This window comes from Oncorhynchus clarkii, chromosome 23 (assembly GCF_045791955.1).
Source record: "Oncorhynchus clarkii lewisi isolate Uvic-CL-2024 chromosome 23, UVic_Ocla_1.0, whole genome shotgun sequence".
Classification (NCBI taxonomy): Eukaryota; Metazoa; Chordata; class Actinopteri; order Salmoniformes; family Salmonidae; genus Oncorhynchus; species Oncorhynchus clarkii.
The window spans coordinates 9,872,500-9,897,028 of NC_092169.1; the positions used below are offsets into that span (position 1 = coordinate 9,872,500).

Here is a 24,529-nt window from a genome sequence, read left to right on the forward strand (position 1 = left end):
TAGCTTCCAATACCATCTCTTCCCAAAACAAATCTTTCCGGAATCTTCTGTCTCAAGATCCATTGAGGCTAATAAGTGGAGGGAAGAGGTGACCCCCACTAACAGTCCTGTGAGAGGGAGGGGGAAACATGAAGAAATCTTGTAAACCCAGCGCCAAGGCTTTCAGCCCCACCAACGGCCATCCACTGAACTGAAGATGGGTACATGGTGAGATCTAGCCCCAGCCCCCTTAATAGCCTACAACTTCCCCAAATAGGCCAGACCTTAAATGGGTTTTGTCCCTCCAACCATTTTTAGGTCTCTAGACCTCCTCCTGATTTATCATGTGGAAATCTCAGCCTAATAGGATGCGCCTTGCATAGTAAAGGTACTGGAACATTCTGTGAAATATGTTTGTTGTTGAGCAGAATTGTGAAAATCCTTGTCGTTCACAATTTGTCCTCTTTCTCGCTGATCTTATCTCATATGCTCCTCTGAAGTCTAACGATCACCTTTTTTCCCCGTGCCTTCACGGTTGCATTTGAAATGTAACAACTCACTGGGTTGATGCTGTTTAGATATTCTCTGGGTAGCCCGGTCTCTCCTTGCGGCCCGCTGAAAGACGAGCGGTTCCTTCCCTCTCCATCATTTCTAATCCTGTTTTGGAATTCTAGAGAGCACGGGCCCTGTTACAAATCGTATCAGTCACAACCTTGGTGACTTTATAATTCACCATGAGGGGGACGGGGAAAAATCCCTTTAGAGACTGGAGCAATTCATCATTTATTTTATTTTCTTCTCCAGGAGAGATGATGTGCAGCTTTTCTTTTTTTTCCTTTTTTTTTTTGGTAGATGACCTATCAATCGACTGGGGCTTTTATATCATCGTAAAACAGGCCAGCCGCACCGCGGAATGAAAACCATAATGGGGGGCTATTTTTACCCTTCACCCGCTGTTCCAGTTTATCATTTTTTTTACCGTCTACAGAGCCACCTCCTGACGCGCAAACAGCGACAAGTATCCTGTGTCCTTGATTCTGTTTTAATCCGTGTGCACTTCATCAGGAGAGCACGTCCGTTTCCCAACTACAACCAGTCGCGGGTTTATGCATTCACTTATGTCTGAGAAACTGCTGTCTGTTTCTTCCCCCTTCTCCTCCCTCTCTCTTCTTGGTTGCTTGAACTTGACTAATAAATAGTGTGATGGCCCTGTTGGTTTCTCCCACTCTCTCTTGATCCTCGAATGAGGGATGAGTTCTCATTAAGTGCCTGCGATGTGAACAATTTCCCTCCCGCAGGGCGTTCCGTTCTTTACTTGTCATGATTGGTTGAGGGCAGCACACAGAAGAACGTACGTCACAGAACATAGCTAGTGTCCCAGTGGAAACCCTTCGAGAGTAATAATTGGTCTATTCTCTAACCTTCCTCTGCTTCTCCCTCCTCCAGTGGAACACTGTGACATGCTGAGTAGCTGTCCGGAGGACGAACCCATGACCCCTGGGGACGACTGTCTTGATGCAGCCATCGATGAGTCCCTGCTGGAGACCAACCCCATCCAGTCTCCCCTGCAGGTGTTTGCAGGCATGGGTGGTCTGGCCCTGATTGCAGAGAGGCTACCCATGCTCTACCCAGACGTCATCCAACAGGTTAGACCGCCACAGATACCCTTCTAATACGTAAATCACAAACACCACCAGTCAAATAACCCTTTCACAGCCTGCTTCATTGGAGTTATTTCATTGTTGTCCTACAATGTTTAGCTCATGTTTCTAGATAGTGTGTTTTATATATAGCCCATAATCTAGAGCCTTAAATTTAAAGGGACATTTCAAAATGGTTCAATTTCCTATTCATAATTTCCAGCACCACCCCAACATCAACAGATGTGAAAATTGTGCATTTCTATGTTTTGTAGTAACAAAGATGGAGTAAGATTAGTGTTTCCAATGATGACATTGGTGTGCATCGTGATTTTTTTGTTGCTCATTTTTTTTAAACCAATTATGAGTATGCATTGTCTACAAATTGGTTGTCATTGGAAACACTTATCTTCCTCTATCTTTTTACCACACAACATGGAAACGCAACATTTTCACATATGTTGGGTTGGTGCTGGAGATAATAAAAAAATTATGGAATTTCCCTTTCAGAAATTAAAGTTACCTTTCGTATATAGAGCATTCCAATGCGGATCTGCGGTTGCCAAAGTAATGACGTGTCTTTACTGTTGGCCCAGCTTATTGAGAGGCATGGCAAGTCACTGGGTTTGCCATTCAGTCTAAATTCGTTTTTGTCTCCTCTGCGCTCCCCCGGGTGCTACATCATGCCTCCTAAATGAAAGTAAATGGATACTTAAACAGTAATTGAGAGCGCACAGTGACAAGGTGAGTAGCTGGAATGCATTCTGAGAGCTGCCAGGTACTAAATCTGTTTTCTTTTTGTTATTTTCTCCCCCCTTCCAAATTGTTGCAGCAAATTGAATTATTCAGGCAGTCTCCCAGAGCTACTGGTGGTTTGAAGCAGACGCCCCACGAGGGCTACCAAGTGAGATTATTTGTTTTGTACTTAGCATTGTGATCGATATGAATCATATACATGACTGGTCGCTGGTTGGTTTACCATAACCCTTTCTCAACAGGATATTGCATCCATTCTGCCTTAGTTTAACCCTTTTCTCTCACTGGATAGTGTTTGCTGGGCACGCTCTTAATGCTGTGAATAATTGAAGAGTTCCGCTCTCACCCTGAGCAAGACTATTAGCAAAGTCAACTTAAGGCATCGATATTGATGCAGGTGATGCTTTTCTGTTTACCCAGGACTGACTCTGTGTAGTGTTTTCTAATAGGTTAGCCAAACAGCTCAGGTCGATGCCCTTTGACCCACTGGTGTTTTAGCTGTTTAATCACAGCACAGCCTGTTCCTGGACATCCACTCTGACTCTTAGTGCAACTGAGCTTGAATTGATTATATTGATCACAACTATGCATAAAATAACTGTATTTCTCTGCAGTGCTGCAGCTCCGATACTCGCCTTCATCTTAAAGGGATATGTCTGGTGTTTGCCTATGAAACCCTTGATCTACTTCCCCAGATTCAGTTGAACTCGTGGATGTCTTATTTGCAGGGCTCTATGCCAAGTCCCCCACAGCAGCTCTATGGATCTGAATATCAGCTCTCTAGTTCCATATGCCCCCTACTACCTTCAGTGCCCAAACACAGCACATGACCTTCAGATCCCATCCGAGTCAGCACATCTGTCAGCATTGTCCTCTAACTGCATTCTAACCCTGGCTCGTCCTGTGCAGGTGAGTCCACCGGTGGTGCCCTCCACCACGCAGGAGAAGCCCAAGGACAGCGACCAGTTTGAGTGGGTCACCATCGAGCAGTCCGGCGAGCTCGTGTACGAGGCGCCAGAGACCATGGCCGCCGAGCCGCCGCCCATCAACAAGTCGTCAGTGCAGACCATGTCGCCCATCCCCGCCCACTCGCTGGCGGCCTTCGGTTTGTTCCTGCGCCTGCCGGGCTACGCTGAGGAGCTGCTGAAGGAGAGGAAGCACGCCCAGTGTCTGCTCCGCCTGGTGCTGGGGGTCACCGATGACGGCGAGGGCAGTAAGTGACACGACGCCTCACACAGTTTTAGACGTGGACAGGAAAACTCCTGGCCCTTTCGATGGATGATTTTCTAAGTGTGTTTGTATTTGGGGACACCATTGAGGATGACCAGGTCCCTATGCTTCTAATAAAGGAGACTGCTGCAGGTTTCCTAGCGACAAATCTTGTCAGCCCTACTTATAGCTCAGACTGACTTTGTCAGGCAGTTGATCTTGCCAAGCTGTGGACCCAGCCGATCGATAATTCCCTGAATACATAGCGATCAGTGTCATAAAGTGGCCAACGCATGTAAAATAGGCTCCTTTAAAAGCAGCCAGCCCCAAGAGCGGGGAGAAAGAGATGGAAAGAGAGATTTTAATCCCTCCATTTACAATTGAGGCACGTTTGTTCCCCTTGATGCGGCTCTTCCCCTGCAGTCCTTGAGACTACCAGTCTGCGGACCCTGTGGGTAATTTAGCCGAAGGACTCACTGGCTTGTTTAATATTGACAAGTCCTACCCTCTCATACATTACAACTCCTCCCAACCTCTGCCTTCATTATTGATGCCTATTTAGTTCCTCTCTCTCCTTCAGGGCCTGAAATCAACTATGTTGTCCTGCCAATGTTTTTTTTCTTCTTTAGTCCTTGAAATAACAGCCCTTTAATGATTGATGGACAGCAGGCTGCCAGCTTGTTTAGTGACACTGGTCACATAGCACACCGTCAGCCTGCCATTTAGTCGGCTGTTATCTTCTCTGGCCTCATTCTCATAAGTGCTAAATCGATGTATCCATCCTTTCTGGCCATTATTCCTCCACCTCTCTGGTGGTAATCTCTCACACCATCTCTCACACATTTATCCAGTGATATTATCAATTCTCTTCTCTGACTGACTGGGTGTTTCTCAAAATGCGTACTACTCTGCTCTGAGCACGGGAGTCCAAATCCAGAGTATGTGAACGACGGAGGTTTCTTCTCGACTGCGTACTCCGTTTATACATATTGTGAAGCACGCATCGATACAACTACAAGGGAATATGATGTGCCCACGTCAAAAATTGATAGTATGTTTGTATTTAGCCCATAATCTAAAGCCTCATATCTCCAGCACCACCCCAACACCAACAGATGTGAGAATGTTGCGTTTCTGTGTTTTGTAGTTAAAAAGATGGAGTAAGATTAGTGTTTCCAATGACATTGGTGTGATTTTGAACTGATTATGAGTATGCATTGCTTAATTGCCTACAAAATGTCTACTAAATGGTTTCTTTGAAATCAATGGCACCCATTATTTGAGCACTCCGACTAAGGAATGAAATGTTGCCTATTGACATCTCATATGTTGCCTAACTACAATATTTTTTCTTGATATGTTAATAAATACATGCTGTGTTAATTTTGGCATGTTTACCTGTCCACGTTACCGAAGAGCGCAAGCCCATAATTAGTAAATAAGGCTACTACTGTTAGCTAGCCAGATAGCCACAAAGAATTGTTAGCTAGCTACCAATGAAGGGTTGACATCTATCTTGCATAATATTATTTTTTGTCATTTTTGCCTGTTGAACTATCTGGTTAGCTACATTATTACGATTTGCATATCTAGCTGGTAATTGTGAAACGTTTGCTTTGTGTATATCTTGTTTTGTTTGTTGCCGTTGTCCTGGCTGGAAGAAGGTTCAGTGAATGGGCAGGTGCAGCGTGAGGTAATACAGTAGGGGGAGTGCGAGTGCTTCTCAAATGTAATGTTTTATGCGTTCTCCACGCTCTAGTCCTCACAAGAACGTACCCAAGAGAACGTCATTGGAGAATGCACTCAGAGCATGTGTGTGGAGCACGATAGTATGCATATTGAGAAACGCCTTGTCTCTCTCCCCTTCCTTGATTGGCTGAATCTCTCCCTACCTTCCCCTTAGGTCACATCCTGCAGTCTCCGTCGGCCAATGTGCTGCCCACACTGCCCTTTCATGTGCTGCGGGCCCTGTTCAGCACGACACTTCTTACCACAGACGACGGCGTGCTGCTGCGTCGCATGGCCCTGGAGATAGGAGCCATCCACCTCATCCTGGCCTGCTTGTCAGCCCTCAGCCACCACGCGCCCCGTGTCCCCAATGCCAGTGGCAACTCCTCAGAGGTGAGGCCCAGACACTGGACTTGTCCGGAACACACACCCTCACTCTCTGTCGCTCTCCTGGTGGTGTGTGTGTGTGTGTGTGTGTGTGTGTGTGTGTGTGTGTGTGTGTGTGTGTGTGTGTGTGTGTGTGTGTGTGTGTGTGTGTGTGTGTGTGTGTGTGTGTGTGTGTGTGTGTGTGTGTGTGTGTGTGTGTGTGTGTGTGTGTGTGTGTGTGTGTGTGCTCAACAGAGCATGAATGAAAACACAACTCACACACAGTCGTACTCGTATGTCACCGGATGTGGACAGATCTCAGCGGAAATGTGTTCTGTCCATTTGCCTTCTCTTGTGTGTTCATGATGGCTCGAGGCCAGTGTCAATCTATTTTGGGTTGGGTTAACGTGGTGCGTCAGTCTAGTCTAGTGTTCAGACGCTGCCTCCGGTGCGTTTGGCTTGACACAATAAAGAGGTACTCACTCTCCAGGGAGAAATGCGTTGTTTTGTCTTTCCCTCAGTGAGAGACGGTGCGGTGAGGATCAGTCATGTTATGTATTACTCTATCTGGCAGGGCTTTACTCGGCGCTCTTATGCATATCGCCACTGAGCATTTGATAAATTGGGTAGTTGTTTTGTGGGAATGTTAAGAGGCAGGTCTGGATTTGAACAGACGTGTCCTTTGTATTATTGCCAACTCCAGGCAGAAGGGAACATCATGAATAGGAATTGAATCATGGACTCTGCCATGGACTCTGCCATGCCCATTAAATGGAGTGATTCGTCTTCTATTGAGGTTTCTGCTGGGCGTCAAGACTTACCTCCTGCTCAAAGCCTTTCAAAGGACTCTGGACTCTACTAGGACCTCTGAGACTCAAAGATGACTAACGACTCGGATCAAAGACCAGATTTCACCCACCAAATTGTATCGATCACCATATTGATTTTGGTCACTAGAAGCTTAAAAGAAACGCCTGAACTTAGACCCCCCCCCCTCCCCTTACATACTGGTCTTGATTAGAAGAAAAATAACTGTCGGGAGGGTCTCTTCTGCACTGTTCAACCAATCCAGCTGGGGGTGGGAGTTGAGATGGAGTGTCACCTTGTTTAATTTCAAATAGCGGAAGTTTGCATCACAGGCTCTTTCCATTTAGCCTGAAAACCAGAACATCCGGTTGTTGGGGACTCGGCAGAGGCTAGGAGAAACTCAACACACCCAGCAATGCCCACTAACAAGGCTCCAAGCGCCATAGATCACAGGCCTAAACTCAGCTAAACCGCCGTAGATGACATGTTCTATAGCAGGATAGGCTATTACAGCACTACAACCCACTGTGGATTGTCTCAGCAGGCGCTCCAGTCCACACACCAGTGTGGATTTATGGAGTTGTCAGAGTTGAGGACAGATCTCCGGGCTTAAAGATTGAGCGCGGGGCCAAAGTCCTGTCACAGTGGTAATGACTGTCCTCGAGGCGGCGGGCAGTTATGTGGCCGGAGATGAGACTGTGGTCAGAGCCCGGCGGATGGTCAGTCCACACACACACACACACACATCCCTCTTTATCTGGGAAAGTGAGCCTCTTCCCTGATTTGATGTTCCAGGGCTCAGTGATTAATCTCCAACCTCTTATGACGTGAGCATACCTCACCCCCCCCATGTACTGCTGGGTCAGGACTGGGCCCTGCTTCGGCCATATACAAAACACACACAATGGCCGTCTTTGAAAATACAGTGAACTGTTCAAAAATCCCAGCAGCCTCATCCCACCTACTGTTTAAAAAAAAATCATTGTAAATGCTGTATGGTCTCCGCTGCGCCCCAGTTGACTGATAGACTTGACAGTGATCTCTATTGGCAGAGGTGCATGTGCAGCTCCATTTAGCCGGTAACATTCCCGTAACGCTTGTGTGCACGTCGGGAGCGTTCCTGCGATGTTAAAGGTGCGCTGGGAGAGCGCATCATTAGCCGCTTGTCAGACAGCCCCTGCCATAGACCTTTATAGCACGCCGCGTCACGCCTGATGATCGCCGAAGCCGCTCTGTCAGAAAGGGTGCAGTCTCGAGAAGGCTAAACGTTCTTAGCTGTCGCTATGCTAACATTTTTTGCTGGTTTCATGAGCTTATGGAATGCTATTATCTGTAGTCCAGGCCTATGTTGTCATCACAGTGGACCAGTAGGCTGAACTTTCCCCCTGCTGATTTCCTGTGTTGTGCTGATGACTTTTTCTCTGGTTCTGTCTGACCCCAGCCAACGGTGTCCAGTGGTCATGGAGGGGGCACCAGTGAGGAGCAGCAGCTGTACTGGGCCAAGGGCACTGGGTTCGGTACAGGCTCCACTGCCTCAGGCTGGGACGTGGAGCAGGCCCTCACCAAGCAGAGGCTGGAAGAGGAGCACGTCACATGTCTTCTGCAGGTATGAATCCCCTACTCCAGGGTTTCCCAAACTCTGCCCGTCCCCTACCCCCTGCTAGCACTACACAGCTGATTCAAATAATCAAAGCTTGATGAGTTGGTTATTTGAATCTGCTGTGGAGTGCTAGGGCATGGACCGAAACGTGCACTTGGGGGTTTTCCCCAATGGTATAAAAGTGTTAACTGGCTAACAAGTCAGTTAAGAACAAATTCTTATATACAATGACTGCCTACACCCGCCAATCCCGGCCGACGCTGGGCCAAAAGTGCGCCGCCCTATGTTACTCCCAATCACGGCCGGTTGTGATACAGCCTGGAATCGAACCAGGGTGTCTGTGGTGACGTCTCAAGCACTGAGATGCAGTGCCTAAGACCGCTGCACCACTCGGGAGCCCTATGCTCTTACGTACTTTACAGAAGTACTTCCTGTCTAGTTACCTCAGGGTAGAAGGTTTAAAATCGGTATAACAACAAGTCTGTAGACAATTAGAATGCGACGTGTCGCTGGTGAAAACATAATTTATACTCTGGTGGAATGTCTGTAGACCGTCGCTCAGACTGCCAGTTTCCTTGTGTCGCACAGACATGGAAAAAAGTGAATGCCTCTGGGACTGTTGCATCGTCCGTTGTCGTGGTTACTGGGCTGCTGCAGCAACAAAAGCAAATCTATTTTGGACAAATTATACAATTCTCTGATGATGATAAAATGACCTACTTTTATTTCTGAACACTCACAACCTTAAGCTATTTTCTGTAAGCTCGCCATCATTAACTTGTAAATAATGTTGTGGGTTTATTTTCCTATAGCTACTTTTTTATTCACTGTTAAAGTTAAGACGTGGTCAGCTATACTCTGGTCATTATTTGTACTGGCTACCCAGCTAGTTAACAAGCTAGCAACTAACCAAAACATTGTTTAGAAAGTTGCTTTTAGTTGCCTTTCTTGCTCGGCTGACATTTACTCAATACATTTTTAAAAGGATGGGTTTATTGGTGTTAAAATAGCGCAAGTATGCTATTTGGAGCACAAGGCTGCTGATATCATGCAGAGTCTTATTGTTTATATTTCCATAACCACAAGTTTGATGTTGGCCGACCAATAGATGTTCATGACATATCATTAGACCAACTGTAAAACAGCCTTAAGTCCTACACGTGTTGCTAAAAGTATATGTTTGCGCCACTTGTTCTGTCTGTCAGGTGCTGGCCAGCTACATCAACCCAGCAGGCTGTGTGAGCCACGGAGAGTCCCCTACGGGGGAGAGCAGGGGCCACAACAGCAACGCCCTGCCCACAGTACTGCAGGAGCTGCTCAGCCAGTCCTGCCTCATTCCAGCCATGTCCTCCTACCTACGCAACGATTCTGGTGAATGAACACTCTTCTTTAGACTTTGTGTTGAAAGTTTCCATGTAGGTTATGATAACTCCCGTTTAGGATGGCTTTGCCTTTAATGAAACGGGAAAGTCGATGGCAAATCTCACAACAATTAATTTGATAGGTTGAACGTACACTACATGGCAACAAGTATGTGGACACCCCTTCAAATAAGTGCGTTAGGCTATTCAAGCCACACACGTTGCTGACAGGTATATAAAAATGAGCAAACTGCCCATGCAATCTCCATAGACAAACACTGGCAGTAGAATGGCCTGTACTGAAGAGCTCAGTGACTCTCAATGTGGCACAGTCATAAGATGCCAACTTCCAACAAGTCAGTCAAATTTCTGCCTTGCTAGAGCTGCCCCGGCCAACTAAGTGCTGTTAACGTGAAGTGGAAACGGCTCAGCCGCTAAATGTTAGGCCACACAAGCTCACAGAGTGGGACCGCAGAGTGCTGAAGCGTGTAAGAATCGTCTGTCCATTGTTGCAACACTCACTACCGAGTTCCAATACTGCCTCTGGAAGAAACGTCAGCACAATAACTGTTCACCATGCGCAATGTCAAGCTTTGGCTGCAGTGGTGTAAAGCTCGCCACCGTTGGGCTCTGTAGCAGTGGAAACGCGTTCTCTGGAGGGATGAATCACGCTTCACCATCTGGCAGTACAACGGACAAATCTGGGTTAGGTGGATGCCAGGAGAACTCCTAATGCTTAGTGCCAACTGTAGAGTTTGGTGGAGGAGGAATAATAGTCTGTGGCTGTTTTTCATGGTTCGGTCTAGGCCCCTTAGTTCCAGTGAAGGGAAATCTTAACGATACAGCATACAATGGCATTCGATTCTGTGCTTCCAACTTTGTGGCAACAGTTCCTTTTACAAACTGTTGCCACAAAGTTGGAAGCACAGAATCGAATGCCATTGTATGCTGTATCGTTAAGATTTCCCTTGTGGCAACAGTTTGTAAAAGGCCCTTTCCTGTTTCAGCATGACAATGCCCCTGTGCATAGTGGGGTCCATATAGAAATGGTTTGACGAGATTGATGTGGAAGAACTTGACTGGCCTACGCAGAGCCCTGACCTCAACCCCATCAGACACCTTTGGGATGAATTGGAACGCTGACTGCGAGCCAGGCCTAATAGCCCAACATCAGTGGCCAACCTCACTAATGCTCTTGTGGTTGGATGGAATCAAGTCCCCGCAGCAATGTTCCAACATGTAGTGGAACGCCTTGCCAGACGAGTGGAGGCTGTTATATCGGCAAAGGGGGACCAACTCCATATTAATGCCCATTATTTTAGAATGAGATGTTCGACGAGCAGGTGTCCACATACTTTTGGCGATTTAGTGTATCAGCACTGGTGATGATGAAAGATGATACCCTTTTTACATTGTGTGTTTCTCATGATCTATGGCTTCTCCTGGTCTCCAACAACATGTGATTGTAGTTATGTCCTCCTCGGGTGAGGTGGGTTGGGTTTGTGTGCCAGTGTAATGTAATTTATCTTCTTACATTTGGGGTTGCTCCACAGTTTGGGAACCACTGGAATATAAGACCGCATAGTTGTAGATGTTTTCAAATGTTACGCTAAGGGTAGTAGGCTATTTATGTGTTGCACGTTTCCTCACAATTGTTTTCGATGTTCTGACTCCTATTCTACTCAATGCATTGATGAAGAATTAGTCAGAAGTGCATTATATTGTGTTGGAAATAGAATGACGTTTCTAAAGGAGGCAAATTATTAGTAGGAGAACCTATTTTTCTTCATCATTGCGATGTCCTAAGATGAGGTCTTTCATCTGGAAGACTGTCTTTTCTGCAGCTAGGCAACCTGGTGGTGTGTGGGGATAATTTGCTTGATGAGACCACTCACAGATGTAGCTGCAGGATCTTCCTCTAACATGGCTATTTCTTCTGTGGGGGTCGACTCTCTCCAATAAAGTTCAATAAACAATTTAAATGATATTAATCCAAGCTTTCAAGATACCCATCCACTTATGATTCAGTTTTTTTCACGCGCGAGAACGAATAGATTTAGTCTAATTTGTTACTTGTGACTTCGTCTGGTAGTAATTATTATGAGGAAAATTGGATGACATTTTATCTTCTGACGATAGATAGGAAGCGTCCACCGCTCTACACGATCTCATTCTCTATGCTGTGTTATATATTATTTTAATATGCAACAGACGTTTTTGTTAGAAATAATTAGTTCCCCGCACCGAGCAACTCTTAGAACCTTTTGTCCCTCGAGTATTGTGGTAGAAAAGTTTAGTGAAGGTAATTCTTATTCTGAGCATGTACCATCGTCATTCTACAGTGCTTTATGTGCGGAGTCTGTACTCTGATGTGATCGGGGTCTGAAAAGGTTTTCTGTGAAAGCAGGATATGATGGTAATCCTCTAAGGTAATCCCTCGTCCCTGGTGGCGAGAGCCGACCCAGAGCTAACTGAACACAGAGTTAAATGATGGGTCAGTCCATTGCTGTGACTAGGTTTGCTGTCTCTTCAGCTGTGACTCTGGATTGTTTTCATATGAGCCTTGCATAAACCAAAGTTACAGAGTGATCCAGACAAACTTGGCTACTGCTCTGTTCAATCGTTGGGAATAGTGAGTTCAATATCATCATTACCTTGGACGTTTTTTATGTCAACATTTTTCAGAGACAGCCATGTATGCACTAATGAATCAATCATACAATCCATTTGACTTTGTTTTTAACAATAACATAATGGCAATCATTTATTTAAATGGTTCTCTATTTGTAAATGAAGATGTAGCCTAGGCCTGTTCACATGAATGCATATTCAGTAAGTGTGTGCATGCATTGCGTTATTGAGTTTGTTTTGGCGGATGTCATCTCTCTCCAATTTGTTTCCCTTCCATTTGGGACTTATTTTCTTATACTTGTCAACAACATTTGCATAGAAGTAGCTTATTTTATAAGTGTGTGCTCGGTCTCTTTAACCAGTAATGACGTCGTTCACGAGGCAAGAATAATATGTATCAATATTTAATTCTTATGTGGTTTCTTGCAATAACCCTCTGACTTTAAAGAACTGTGATTCCTAAAAGATGTGTCTGGAGATTTGGTGATCTCCATCAGATTTGTCTAAAATCCTACATTAATCAGGAATGAGCAGGGTCCGCAATACCGTTAAGGACCCCTTATTCATGTCCTTATTACAATGTAGTTTAATAAGACCACTTATGGTCTCTAAAGTTCTACTTTTGATAGATTCAAACAACAATATTGGCATCATGGTCACATCCCTAAAGTGTCAACTCCCTCTGCCTGATAGAAAATATTGGTTCAAGTGTGTTACATTTAATTAGATTTGAGTCATAAAGCATCTGAGGAAAAGCTAAATTGCTACTGTATATACTACTTTAATGAAGAAAAATGCCATTTTTGTCAACTCTGTAAAATATCAACTCAGATTTTGTTTGTCATCTGATAGAATAGTGTTTATTGGGGATTTTCAAATGAATCATTTTACTGATGTTTGCATTTAACTTTTTATTTTTAGAGGCAGAAATGTCAATTTTGAGGATTTATCAACTCCGTCACTGGAGTACTTTGTCAATATTCTGAAAACATTTTAATCACTGTTCTGCCACCTATACTTCAAGTATTTGCGTGCTAGATGGAAGTGAGGATGTTTGCTCTATACATGTTTTATGTTCTAAATCTAGAAAAACATGCCAAAAATACTAACAAAATTAGCCCTGGGCCATGTAATAGTGCTATAAAGCAAAATCTGATGTTTGGAAGCGAAATTTAAAAAAGGCTACTTCATATTCATTTCCAGCACCACCCCAATTTCAACATGTGTGTTTGTTTTGTAGTGAAAAAGAGAGGATTATTAGTATTTACAATGGCATCAATCAATTAGCAGGGAATACCTAATCAAAATGGGTTATAATCACACGATGCACACCGATGATGTCATTGAAAACACAAATATTTTTTTATTTGTTTTACTACAAAACATAGAAACACGCAATTTTCGCATGTTGATGTTGGGATGGTGCTGGAGATGATGAATATGAAGTTGGACATTTTAGAAATGTCCCTTTAAACAATCATTGTCTTTAAACACTTGTTGGACAATAATTGTAAAGATGAAATTCCTTTTATGTTGTCTGACGGAGTTGAAATAAATCCAGTTGCATTTTTTTATTATTAGGTTCCTTCACATGGTCTGAATGCTGATACTTTGGTTCATCTATATATATATATATATATATATATATATATATATATACACACACACACACACACACAGTGCCTTGTGAAAGTATTCGGCCCCCTTGAACTTTGCGAACTTTTGCCACATTTCAGGCTTCAAACATAAAGATATAAAACTGTATTTTTTTGTGAAGAATCAACAACAATATTGGATATTTCAAACTTTTTTAACAAATCAAAAACTGAAAAATTGGGCGTGCAAAATTATTCAGCCCCCTTAAGTTAATACTTTGTAGCGCCACCTTTTGCTGCGATTACAGCTGTAAGTCGCTTGGGGTATGTCTCTATCAGTTTTGCACATCGAGAGACTGACATTTTTTCCCATTCCTCCTTGCAAAACAGCTCGAGCTCAGTGAGGTTGGATGGAGAGCATTTGTGAACAGCAGTTTTCAGTTCTTTCCACAGATTCTCGATTGGATTCAGGTCTGGACTTTGACTTGGCCATTCTAACACCTGGATATGTTTATTTTTGAACCATTCCATTGTAGATTTTGCTTTATGTTTTGGATCATTGTCTTGTTGGAAGACAAATCTCCGTCCCAGTCTCAGGTCTTTTGCAGACTCCATCAGGTTTTCTTCCAGAATGGTCCTGTATTTGGCTCCATCCATCTTCCCATCAATTTTAACCATCTTCCCTGTCCCTGCTGAAGAAAAGCAGGCCCAAACCATGATGCTGCCACCACCATGTTTGACAGTGGGGATGGTGTGGTCAGGCTGATGAGCTGTGTTGCTTTTACGCCAAACATAACGTTTTGCATTGTTGCCAAAAAGTTCAATTTTGGTTTCATCTGACCAGAACACCTTCTTCCACATGTTTGGTGTGTCTCCCAGGTGGCTTGTGGCAAACTTTAAACGACACTTTTTATGGATATCTTTAAGAAATGGCTTTCTTCTTGCCACTCTTCCATAAAGGCCAGATTTGTGCAATATACGACTGATTGTTGTCCTATGGACAGTCTCTCCCACCTCAGCTGTAGATCTCTGCAGTTCATCCAGAGTGATCATGGGCCTCTTGGCTGCATCTCTGATCAGTCTTCTCCTTGTATGAGCTGAAAGTTTAGAGGGACGACCAGGTCTTGGTAGATTTGCAGTGGTCTGATACTCCTTCCATTTCAATATTATCGCTTGCACAGTGCTCCTTGGGATGTTTAAAGCTTGGGAAATCTTTTTGTATCCAAATCCGGTTTTAAAATTCTTCACAACAGTATCTCGGACCTGCCTGGTGTGTTCCTTGTTCTTCATGATGCTCTCTGCGCTTTTAACGGACCTCTGAGACTATCACAGTGCAGGTGCATTTATACGGAGACTTGATTACACACAGGTGGATTGTATTTATCATCATTAGTCATTTAGGTCAACATTGGATCATTCAGAGATCCTCACTGAACTTCTGGAGAGAGTTTGCTGCACTGAAAGTAAAGGGGCTGAATAATTTTGCACGCCCAATTTTTCAGTTTTTGATTTGTTAAAAAAGTTTGAAATATCCAATAAATGTCGTTCCACGTCATGATTGTGTCCCACTTGTTGTTGATTCTTCACAAAAAAATACAGTTTTATATCTTTATGTTTGAAGCCTGAAATGTGGCAAAAGGTCGCAAAGTTCAAGGGGGCCGAATACTTTTGCAAGGCACTGTGTGTGTGTGTGTGTGTGTGTATATATATATATATATATATATATATATATATATATATTTATTTATTTATTTATTTTCAAATTTGGTTAATATTAAGACAAATATTTGTAGAGGAAAAAGTGAATTTGCCCTGTCTTTCAAGAATCCCTAAGCTCTTAAACAGCTAAATATTACCCCAGCCCCATGAGGGAACAAAATGTCTACCACGTTGCGGGGTTGCGCTGCGAAACTGCGCTACGTCACTGAAGCTACTGGTATCTTCTTGCATTGTAAAGTTATCTTGCCTGTATGGGCGTTGTTTTGCGTACAGTTACTTTTCTTCGTGCCGTGTCACATTATTCAAATGTGCTAACTTCTGTGCAGCATGAGTGGGGAGCTACAATGATGGAGCCCAGTCTCCCAGTGCAGGTAAAGTGGAGCAGGCACAGTGCTTTCACGCTCTGAGGACATTGACTGACAGTTGATCCATGAGACACATTTGACAGAATTACCGAAAGTAATAACTTCTAGTACCGCACTGTTTTTCATGTTCAAATACAGAAGTTTGAGTATACTGTGATGCACTAGTGGGTATAGTAGAATCCATCCACAATCTGTGGTGATCTATCCACATTTTGTGGTGATTTTATGGTTCGCTTATGTTTTTGTCCAGTTATTTATGAATATTAACAGAACAGTTGCTCACAGACCTTTAGCCATTGCCAGGAATAAAATGGCAAGTTGGCACACTACCAAGGAAATACAATCACCTTGAAAAAACTTTTTCATTGCATTCTCTCTACAAATACTTTGCTTATAATGAACCCTTAGCAGGAGACATCACTTCCCTGACTATGGACAGATTATTGGCATGTTTGATTTCGACAAGGTGCATAGACTCGCCCTAAAATGATTTTATGCTTCTCAATCCGTTTGTTCTGAGCTGAAATGGGCAGGTAGGCCTGTATCAACGTAGCCTCCATTCAGAAGGATTTGCTTTCTAACGTAATTCAATAATAGTTGCATATCAGGTGGAGGTAGCTAATAGCTTTGTGTATGTAACCGCAACTGCCTCTTTGTCCGATGTTGTCAGTGTGTGTGTCTGTTCCTGTATGTGTGTTGTGGTGTGCATTAATGCGCCCCTGGTCTCATAATTAAATAACAGCAGATAAAGAGATGAGTATTGTAATTGGTCCTCATTATCTTTTAAATGCCTCAGACACGCTCAAGCGTGGTGTGTGCAAACATGCAGCCGGGGCCGTCTGCTATTAAATCACAATGTTTACTGCCTCTTCATTGTCGCTGGCCTTTCTCCTATGTCATTGTTGTGATTAAACATTTGCCTTTTTAAAATTGACTAATATTTCAATTGACATGTTTTATCACCCAATTTAATAACAAATGGTGTTTTTGGTGATGAATCTACTGTGCAGTATGGTCAGTGTCGGTTCGGTGTGTGTGCTGATGGAAGCCAAGGGCTCCTCTCACTCTGTTGTATCGGCGCCAGCCCTCAGAGCCATGAGCTGTCAATCAATGTCAAGAGGTTGCTGGTAATATAAAAATGAGAAGAGACCTAAGCACTCCTGACGTCTTTAAAAAAATATATATATAATTTTTTATATAACGTGCTGCGCTGAGGAGTGGCGGGAGGGGGTGTTCCTTCCAAAAAGCATTAAGTGCAAGGCAGGGGGCAGGCAGCCCTGGGAGGTTGATAACTGTGGGTGTGGTGACAGAGGCAGACTTGATATTCAGTAGGAGTGTGCCACTAATGATCAACTGTCATATGCTGCTGGAAGGAGGGATTGAAACCTCCATCTCATTTCTACTTAATGTACTGCTTTCACTTTCCATTTTGTCTACCATTTACCTTCACTGGCGTTACATTTTTTTTTTTTACATGATGCTTGTAGAAAGAGCTAGCACAATTGCCGTATAACGGTGTAGCAGATGGTTATGGATGAAGACGGTCATGAAAATGAAAACTTCATAACCGTTTAAACCTTTTGGTGTGGAACAAACCGCTGGCTGAAGATGGGATGGTTGGGCATCCGTGCGTTTGAGTCCGTAACTTGCTGAAACAAGCAAAATAGTCTGTGGTTGCCAAGGCAAAGCCCCCGCAATGCAGCAGCACATATAGAAATATAATGAATAGAATGGGCTTGGAACCTGGCGATTTGACTGGTAAACTCATGGGTACCCTTGCAATACTCTGTCATGAGACGGAATTCCCCTCGACCACAAATTGGGGGGGGGGGGGACGGACGGACATTATTTTCCGTTGGCCCCCATTGTAAAAGCGCCAACTGCTGTGTTTAATGTACGTGTAACCAGATCAAAAATCCTGATTTATAGTTCACAGTTCTCCCATGTAGGGAATTAGAGCCGTGTGGTTTCAGGTTATTCGGCGTGGGAAATTGTGGGGACCAGGTGTCCAAGTAGGCTACACGTAGCTATGTGTGTGTGGAAAACATTTCCTCACAGGTAAGATATTGAACTTGTTTAGTATAGTCCATTTGTAACTCCACTCACTACTTGTAGCTGTAAAGTCAGTTTTGTTTGTTGGTCTTTGCTAGCTTAATATTCCAGTCATTAGCTGCTAGCTCCGTCATGACAAGGGGCATGCGGGAAGCCCTACGTTACATTTTTTACAAGTAGTGAGAATGCTCAGGAGCAGTCGATGTTGAAAAGTAATCTTTAGATATGTTGTACCTTTGACTAAAACAAGCTTTCAACAAGAAAATGTGTTTGAAAAGGGTTGTTTTTGCAGTGAGCCAATGGGGTAACCATGGGTTGTTTTCCCCCAAGGCGGGCGGGCTGCGACATTCTATCTAATACCGACTGGGAGTATGGCTGCCTGGTATTCTGACGCAATAATTCCATGGTAATGTTGAATGTTAATTCAAAAGATGCTAATGTATGTGGCTCATGCAATATATTGAGTTGAATCAACAAATCACAGCACATACACTACATGGCCAAAATTATGTGGACACTTGCTCAAACATCCCATTCCAAAATAATGGGCATTAATATGGAGTTGGTCCCCCTTTGCTGCTATAACTGCCTCCACTCTTCTGGGAAGTCTTTCCACTAGATGTTGGAACATTGCTGCGGGAACTTGGTTCCATTCAGCCACGAGCATTAGTAAGGTCGGGCACTGATGTTGGGCGATTAGGCCTGACTCAGTCAGCATTCCAATTCATCCCAAAGGTGCCCCATGGGGTTGAGGTCAGGGCTCTGTGCAGGCCAGTCAAGTTCTTACACACCGATCTCGACAAACCATTTCTGTATGGACCTCGCTTTGTGCACAGGGGCATTGTCATGCTGAAACAGGAAAGGGCCTTTTACAAACTGTTGCCACAAAGTTGGAAGCACAGAATTGTCTAGAATGTCATTGTATGCTGTAGCGTTAATTTCCCTTCACTGGAACTAAGGGGCCTAGACCAAACCATGAAAAACAGCCCCAGACCATTATTCCTCCTCCACCAAACTTTACAGTCGGACAGGTAGCTTTCTCTTGGAATCCGGAAAACATAGATTAGTTCGCCGGACTGCCAGATGGTGAAGCGTGATTCATCACTCCTGAGAACGCATTTCCACTGCTCCATAGTCCAACGGTGGTGAGCTTTACTCCACTCCAGCCGACGCTTGGCATTGCGCATGGTGAGCTTAGACTTGTGTGTGGCTGCTCAGCCATGGAAACCCATTTCATAAAGCTCCCAACGAACAGCTATTGTGCTGATGTTGCTTTGAGGAAGTTTTGAACTTGGAAGTGATTTTAACGAGCTTCAGCACTTGGCAATCCCATTCTGTGAGCTTGTGTGGCCTACCACTTCGTGGCTGAGCCGTTGTTGCTCCTCGATGTTTCCACTTCACAATAACAGCACTTACTGTCGAAGGTGGCAGCTCTTGCAGGGCAGAAACTTGACAGACCGACTTGTTGGAAAGGTGGAATCCTATGACGGTGCCACGTTGAAAGTCATTGAGCTCTTCAGTAAGGCCAGTCTACTGCCAATGTTTCCGTATGGAAATTGCATGGGTTGTGTGCTTGATTTTATACACCTGTCAGCAACGGCTGTGGCTGATATAGCCAAATCGACTAATTTGAAGGGGTGTCCACATACTTGTAGTGTATTTTAACATTTTACTTACTGCATTATGCCATCATTGACGTGAATGGGGATGCCCATTCTATTCATTATATTTCTATGGCAGCACCTGCAGTCAGGAGGAGAAAGTGTCAAAATAAACACAATTCAATAAATAATTGAGTTTATTTTTGCTATTTTTAACGGTTATTACGGTGGCCACGGTCATTTGGCTGGCCAATTACCGTCTTCCAAAATTCCAGCCCTACTTGTATAAACAGTTATATATTCTTTTAGTGATTTGGTGACATTTTTATCTGTAGGCCTAGGTCCTTGCAGCTTGGATTGTGTGGTGTTTCGGTAAAGTGGCGGTACCTTTGCTTCAGGAATGGCACCAAACACATCAATCTGTCTTTTGAAATCTATTAAGATGGGCTACTCCAGTCCAAACCCATTCTCATACCATGCACCATTCATCCAGTGTCGATACATTTAAAAACCTGGCTACTAGCTTTATTAAGGGATAACACACTAGATGACATTAAAAGCATCATTAAGGCTACAGCACCACACTCCTCTGTCTCCATTCATGCTCTTCATCCTCAGTGTGCTGCCTAATAGCTGCCGTGCTGTGATGAATTTCTTAGCCCAGCCTTCCCATGCTCTCCTAAGAGACACGTAGGGGGGGGGGCTTTTGTGTCCCATTGCTTACTGTGGCCCCTGTCTACCCCTCTTCCCATCCTCCCTCTCCCCTCAGTCTATCTGCCTCAAGCCATACTCATTCCTCCTGCTAATCTTCCAACTTGGCTGCGCCGCTTGCGTATTATTCCACATTAGTCATCGGTGTCTTGGCAATCCTTTTGGGACGCATTACACCACCGCGCACTCCATCACAGGAAGTTAGACCATTAGTGAGAGGTAATGCCTTTTAATGTCACTGCGAAACTAATCTATTTTAATTGAAAATGACATTTATTTCTCCCCTCACTCACTCCCCTTTTACCCAACCGTCCTCACACGTGAACCTCCCCCCCCCCCACCCCACACCACCTCACCGTTCCTCAGTGAGCATGTTAGGAGCAGCTTGTTAGACAGGACAAGCATCTAGTCCACGCTTTTGTGAAGCGTTCTCTGTGTGGTGCATTGGTGAGGAATACTGCATTTGGGCCAAGTGCTTCTATCTACGCGCAGAAACCATGGGCAGAGATGGCTTAGCTCCACAGCATTAGCATCTCCTCCACTCTTCCCTCTCGTCTTCGTTCCGATTCCACCCTTTTCAAAAGCAGATGTGATTTATAAGCCATCCATGTTTAATGGGCCTGAACATTGATGTAGTGGGTCATCTGAACAAGGGAGGCTTCCAGAGAGGGGGCTGGACGGGTTATTCATGGCCCAGACCCCATAATCTCATGGAGAGGCCCTTGTGGGGATCGTGACTGCCCTATACTGCTCCAGTTCTCAGCACCTAGACTACATTTCTACAGTGCTCGTCCCTACTGCTGGACATGTTCCTAGTGGACCTGGATCCACAAGGCGAATGCTAAACGACTCACCACCCCAGATTCATTAACGCTTCCCCTCCCCCTATTTGCATATGATAATCTACCCCCGGCTGGCCGCCTATTCTACTATGGAATTTTCTCTGTATCTGTATTGCCGTATGGGTGTCTATGCCTATAGGGTTAGCAGTAAGGCGGTAAGGGCAGCGGTAAGTATGGATCGCAGGCAGGCCTCCCCGTGGTAAGAGTACTCATCATGGTAAGGACATTGCCTTCGTAAGAGCCTTTCCTTGAAAGCATGTTGTCCTTTCTGACATTACTGGAGCACTGTGGAACAAATGCTGTGCACATGAGGATTAAGCCAAACTCGTTTCCTAGGCAGTCCCAGCCTTACTCTAGCTTCAGGAACAGGCAGATGGAAGTAGGGCTGGGAGCGGATGGAGTCAAAAGTGGTGCTTTGCTCCGAGGTTCATTGGGCTGCTGTGTTTCTTGTCGTTTTCCTCCGCGAGCACGTGATGTCATTTAATAGCACCTGGTCTGATTACAGTTACCCTTTTTGGTTTTGTAGCACGTGGTGTGTCCTAACAGTGTGCGTTGTTCACTTGTGTAGTTACCCAGGTTGTACTTGCTAGCTACTTCATCTTGCGTGTCCTTGACCCCATTGATTCACACACAATGTGCACATACACACGCTCACTCACACAGCACATTGAGGTAGGTGCAACTGACACGATTTCAAGTTCCTGATGTGCGTTTCCGATTGCAGTAGCAGTCGACACATCTGAAACCGAGCTGTGAAAGCTGAAGACTCTCTCTGAATCCTAATATTAATCTGAGTAGGAGGGAATCTAACTAATGGAACATGTTGTAGGCATGCTATAAGCATGTGAATAGAGGTGAAAATACAGACCCCATCCAGCCCCTTTGAATATGTGACAAACTTCCTGTTACGCACCCATCTTCACCGTACTAACTATGCGTTTGGTCTCACATACTCAGACAGGCATTTACTCATGCATACATTCTCACACAGAACCCATCATAGATTAGGCTTGAGGCTAATCCAATTCATACATTCTAACTTTATTGTTTACATTTTCCCTATAGCACAGTACATCTAGAGTTTATCCATATATTTATAAAAGCTTTACATTTTTTATACAGAAACAGGATTACTAACACTACCCTGAAATCAACATGAACAAATACGTCAGTCCCCCCACCCCCACCCCCACCCCCCAATAACCGAACAGAACGTGGAAAAATATGCAGAAAGAGACAGTGTAAGTCAGGCCTTATGTTTTAGTAAATGCAGAATGGAACTTTTCTTTCTGGTGCCCACAAGGTCCTTTCCACCCCTGCGGATGATTTCATCTCCACCGCAGGCTCTCCTATCGGTCTTTCTCTCCACTTCCCTTTTTATTGCAGATCTCCAGTTTGGTTTTGAAGTCCCAGGTGGTCAATTGGAATAGAAATGTTTCCTAGTCATTGCCACTCCTGCCCTCCTCGCAGATCAGTTCTTGCCGGGAGCGAGATACAGACAATAGAGATCGCTCTGTTGTGATCTGTCAAATCATGAGAAGCGGTGACTAACCCTTTGGTTTTGGGGTGTGTGTGTGTGTGTGCGAGCGCGTGTGTGGCCTATCTGACGGCAAGCAGCACATTACATTAAAGCTCCTCCAGAGCCACATTGCCGGGGTAACGTGCGCTGTGACATCCCACCAAGCAGTTTAAAATGCTGTACCCGGAAGATTACCAATGTGATATGGTGAGGTACAGTTCATCTGTAATGGCTTCCCAGTGTTCTTTGCATACACTGCCTCCTCCACGCCATGCTCCTTGAACCATCCAGGCCAGTGACATCAGTGTCCCTTATTCCGTTTTTATAATCCATTTGACAAAGGAGATTTGTCAGTAACACTGTTTCCCTCATCACGCCAATGAGTCCAAGGTGATGTTCCACTCCAGGCTGTGCTGGCCTGTAGCCTGGGAAAGTGAACCCTGGCTGGGGCTGGGCCAGTGTCTGTCTGCCCATCCTGGATCCAGATCCAGCACAGCTATGGTCCTGATGTAGCCACCAGCTCACTGTTATCTTCCTGGTTTGTGGCTGTGAGACGTCTCCGCCACATAACTGTCCACCCTCACTCTCTGTGTTGGGAAACTGCTCATGTCGTTTTTAACTAGTATAAAGTTAAGGGGAGGAGGAGCTCTGGATTTCAAATCCAGTATATGTTGATTTAGGGTTAAAAGGAATCTTGGTTTGTGCCTTGTCGTTTGGAGGATCACTCCGACTCTGGCTTAAGTCACACGACAGTGTATATGTAAACAAAGACGATGACAAAGAGGTTGAGGAAGGTGCCGACGATGCCAAGCAAGGCCAAAATGGACTCCTCCTGCTCCTCCTTGCTCTCCAGCGCCCGCACCTCCTCAATAGTTATGACCGTGGGACCCATGGCCATAATGCTCGCTCAACCTGGCAGGGGTGCTGCTGGCACTTATCTGCAGAGGGAGAGAGGGGGATGGAGGCAGCCCACGTGACATAGGCACATACAGAGACACAAACATTAGAGAAAAGAAACAACGCAAGCCCACAATCAAGAGAACACAAGACAATGGGAATGAATGTAGTTGTTTCTTTTAAGGCTGCGCTGCTACGATGCATCCAACTCCCCTCCCCACTCGTCCTCTTCTACATGTGCTTTATACGGCGCCCTGGGGAAAACTGAACCAAACAGCCCTCGACTAGCCTAGCCAACAGAATCCTCAAGAAGAAATCAATGGTGATCGAACAAAACAATTCCTATGCTCTGTTTATTCATTGCCATAGCTGTTGTGCCCACCACAATAGAATCCTAGTATTCAACATCCCTTAATGTCTAGCCGCAACACAAAAGTTAAACGCCCCGCAAATGTTCAATGACATTGGACGTGTCAAAACGAGCATAATTTAATGCTCCCATTTAGAGCCCCTTACACCCACCCTCCCTCCCTTTTTTCCCCAAAGGTAGTTAATGATTTTCTGCCCACCAATCTGTGTAAGTGTCCCTATGGCGCCGGTGGTCTAGCTGGTGTCAGACCTCCCAGGGAAATCTACAGGGAGGTAAACAGTCAGTGACACTGCCACATCCAGCCAGGGCTGAGAGGCATGCGGCGCAAAGCTACAGCCACAACACCGTCAACAATAAGCAGCCCGCGGAAACAGCTGCCCCCCCCCCCTCCCTGAATCTCAAACAGGCAGTTCCTACCATCCATCCGAAGAGAGACAGAATAGAAAGGCGGAGGTGAGCTGAAGAAAGAGGGGTGAAAAAGGTTTCTTACCCTATGGCGTGAAGAGTGGGGTGACATCCAGCATGCTTTTGGGTCCTGAGCGGGGAAGCATGGCCACACACAGGAGCCTGCATTACTGGGAAGCGGGGGAGGCTGGCTGCGTAGCCTCGCTCCCAGCGTCGGAGAGAAGGAATGAAAAGGAAAAGGAGATCCTGGCTCCCAACTGCGCCTTGGTGCGTGGCTCTGCGCAGAAACAGCTCTCTGTGAAAAATCGCCCCCTTCTTGCCGTATGAATTCTCCAGTCCTCTGCACCACCCCCTGGGTTAAATGCTGCCTTGGTGT

At 44.9% G+C, this 24,529-nt stretch overlaps 1 protein-coding gene across 18 annotated transcripts in view; it reads left to right on the forward strand.

Moving 5' to 3' along the window:
• The window catches only part of LOC139381137 (dual E2 ubiquitin-conjugating enzyme/E3 ubiquitin-protein ligase BIRC6-like), a 141,314-nt gene that overhangs the window by 72,740 nt on the left and 44,045 nt on the right, over window positions 1-24,529 (forward strand). For 13 of the 18 annotated variants that reach the window (XM_071124458.1, XM_071124463.1, XM_071124462.1 and 10 more), the window contains 6 exons: window positions 1,426-1,625; window positions 2,452-2,523; window positions 3,285-3,588; window positions 5,488-5,705; window positions 7,927-8,091; window positions 9,291-9,456. In XM_071124458.1, coding sequence (XP_070980559.1) covers window positions 1,426-1,625; window positions 2,452-2,523; window positions 3,285-3,588; window positions 5,488-5,705; window positions 7,927-8,091; window positions 9,291-9,456 — 1,125 coding nt within the window. The remainder of the gene's footprint in view (window positions 1-1,425; window positions 1,626-2,451; window positions 2,524-3,284; window positions 3,589-5,487; window positions 5,706-7,926; window positions 8,092-9,290; window positions 9,457-24,529) is intronic. The other 5 variants (XM_071124468.1, XM_071124470.1, XM_071124469.1 and 2 more) reach the window with 1 other exon arrangement.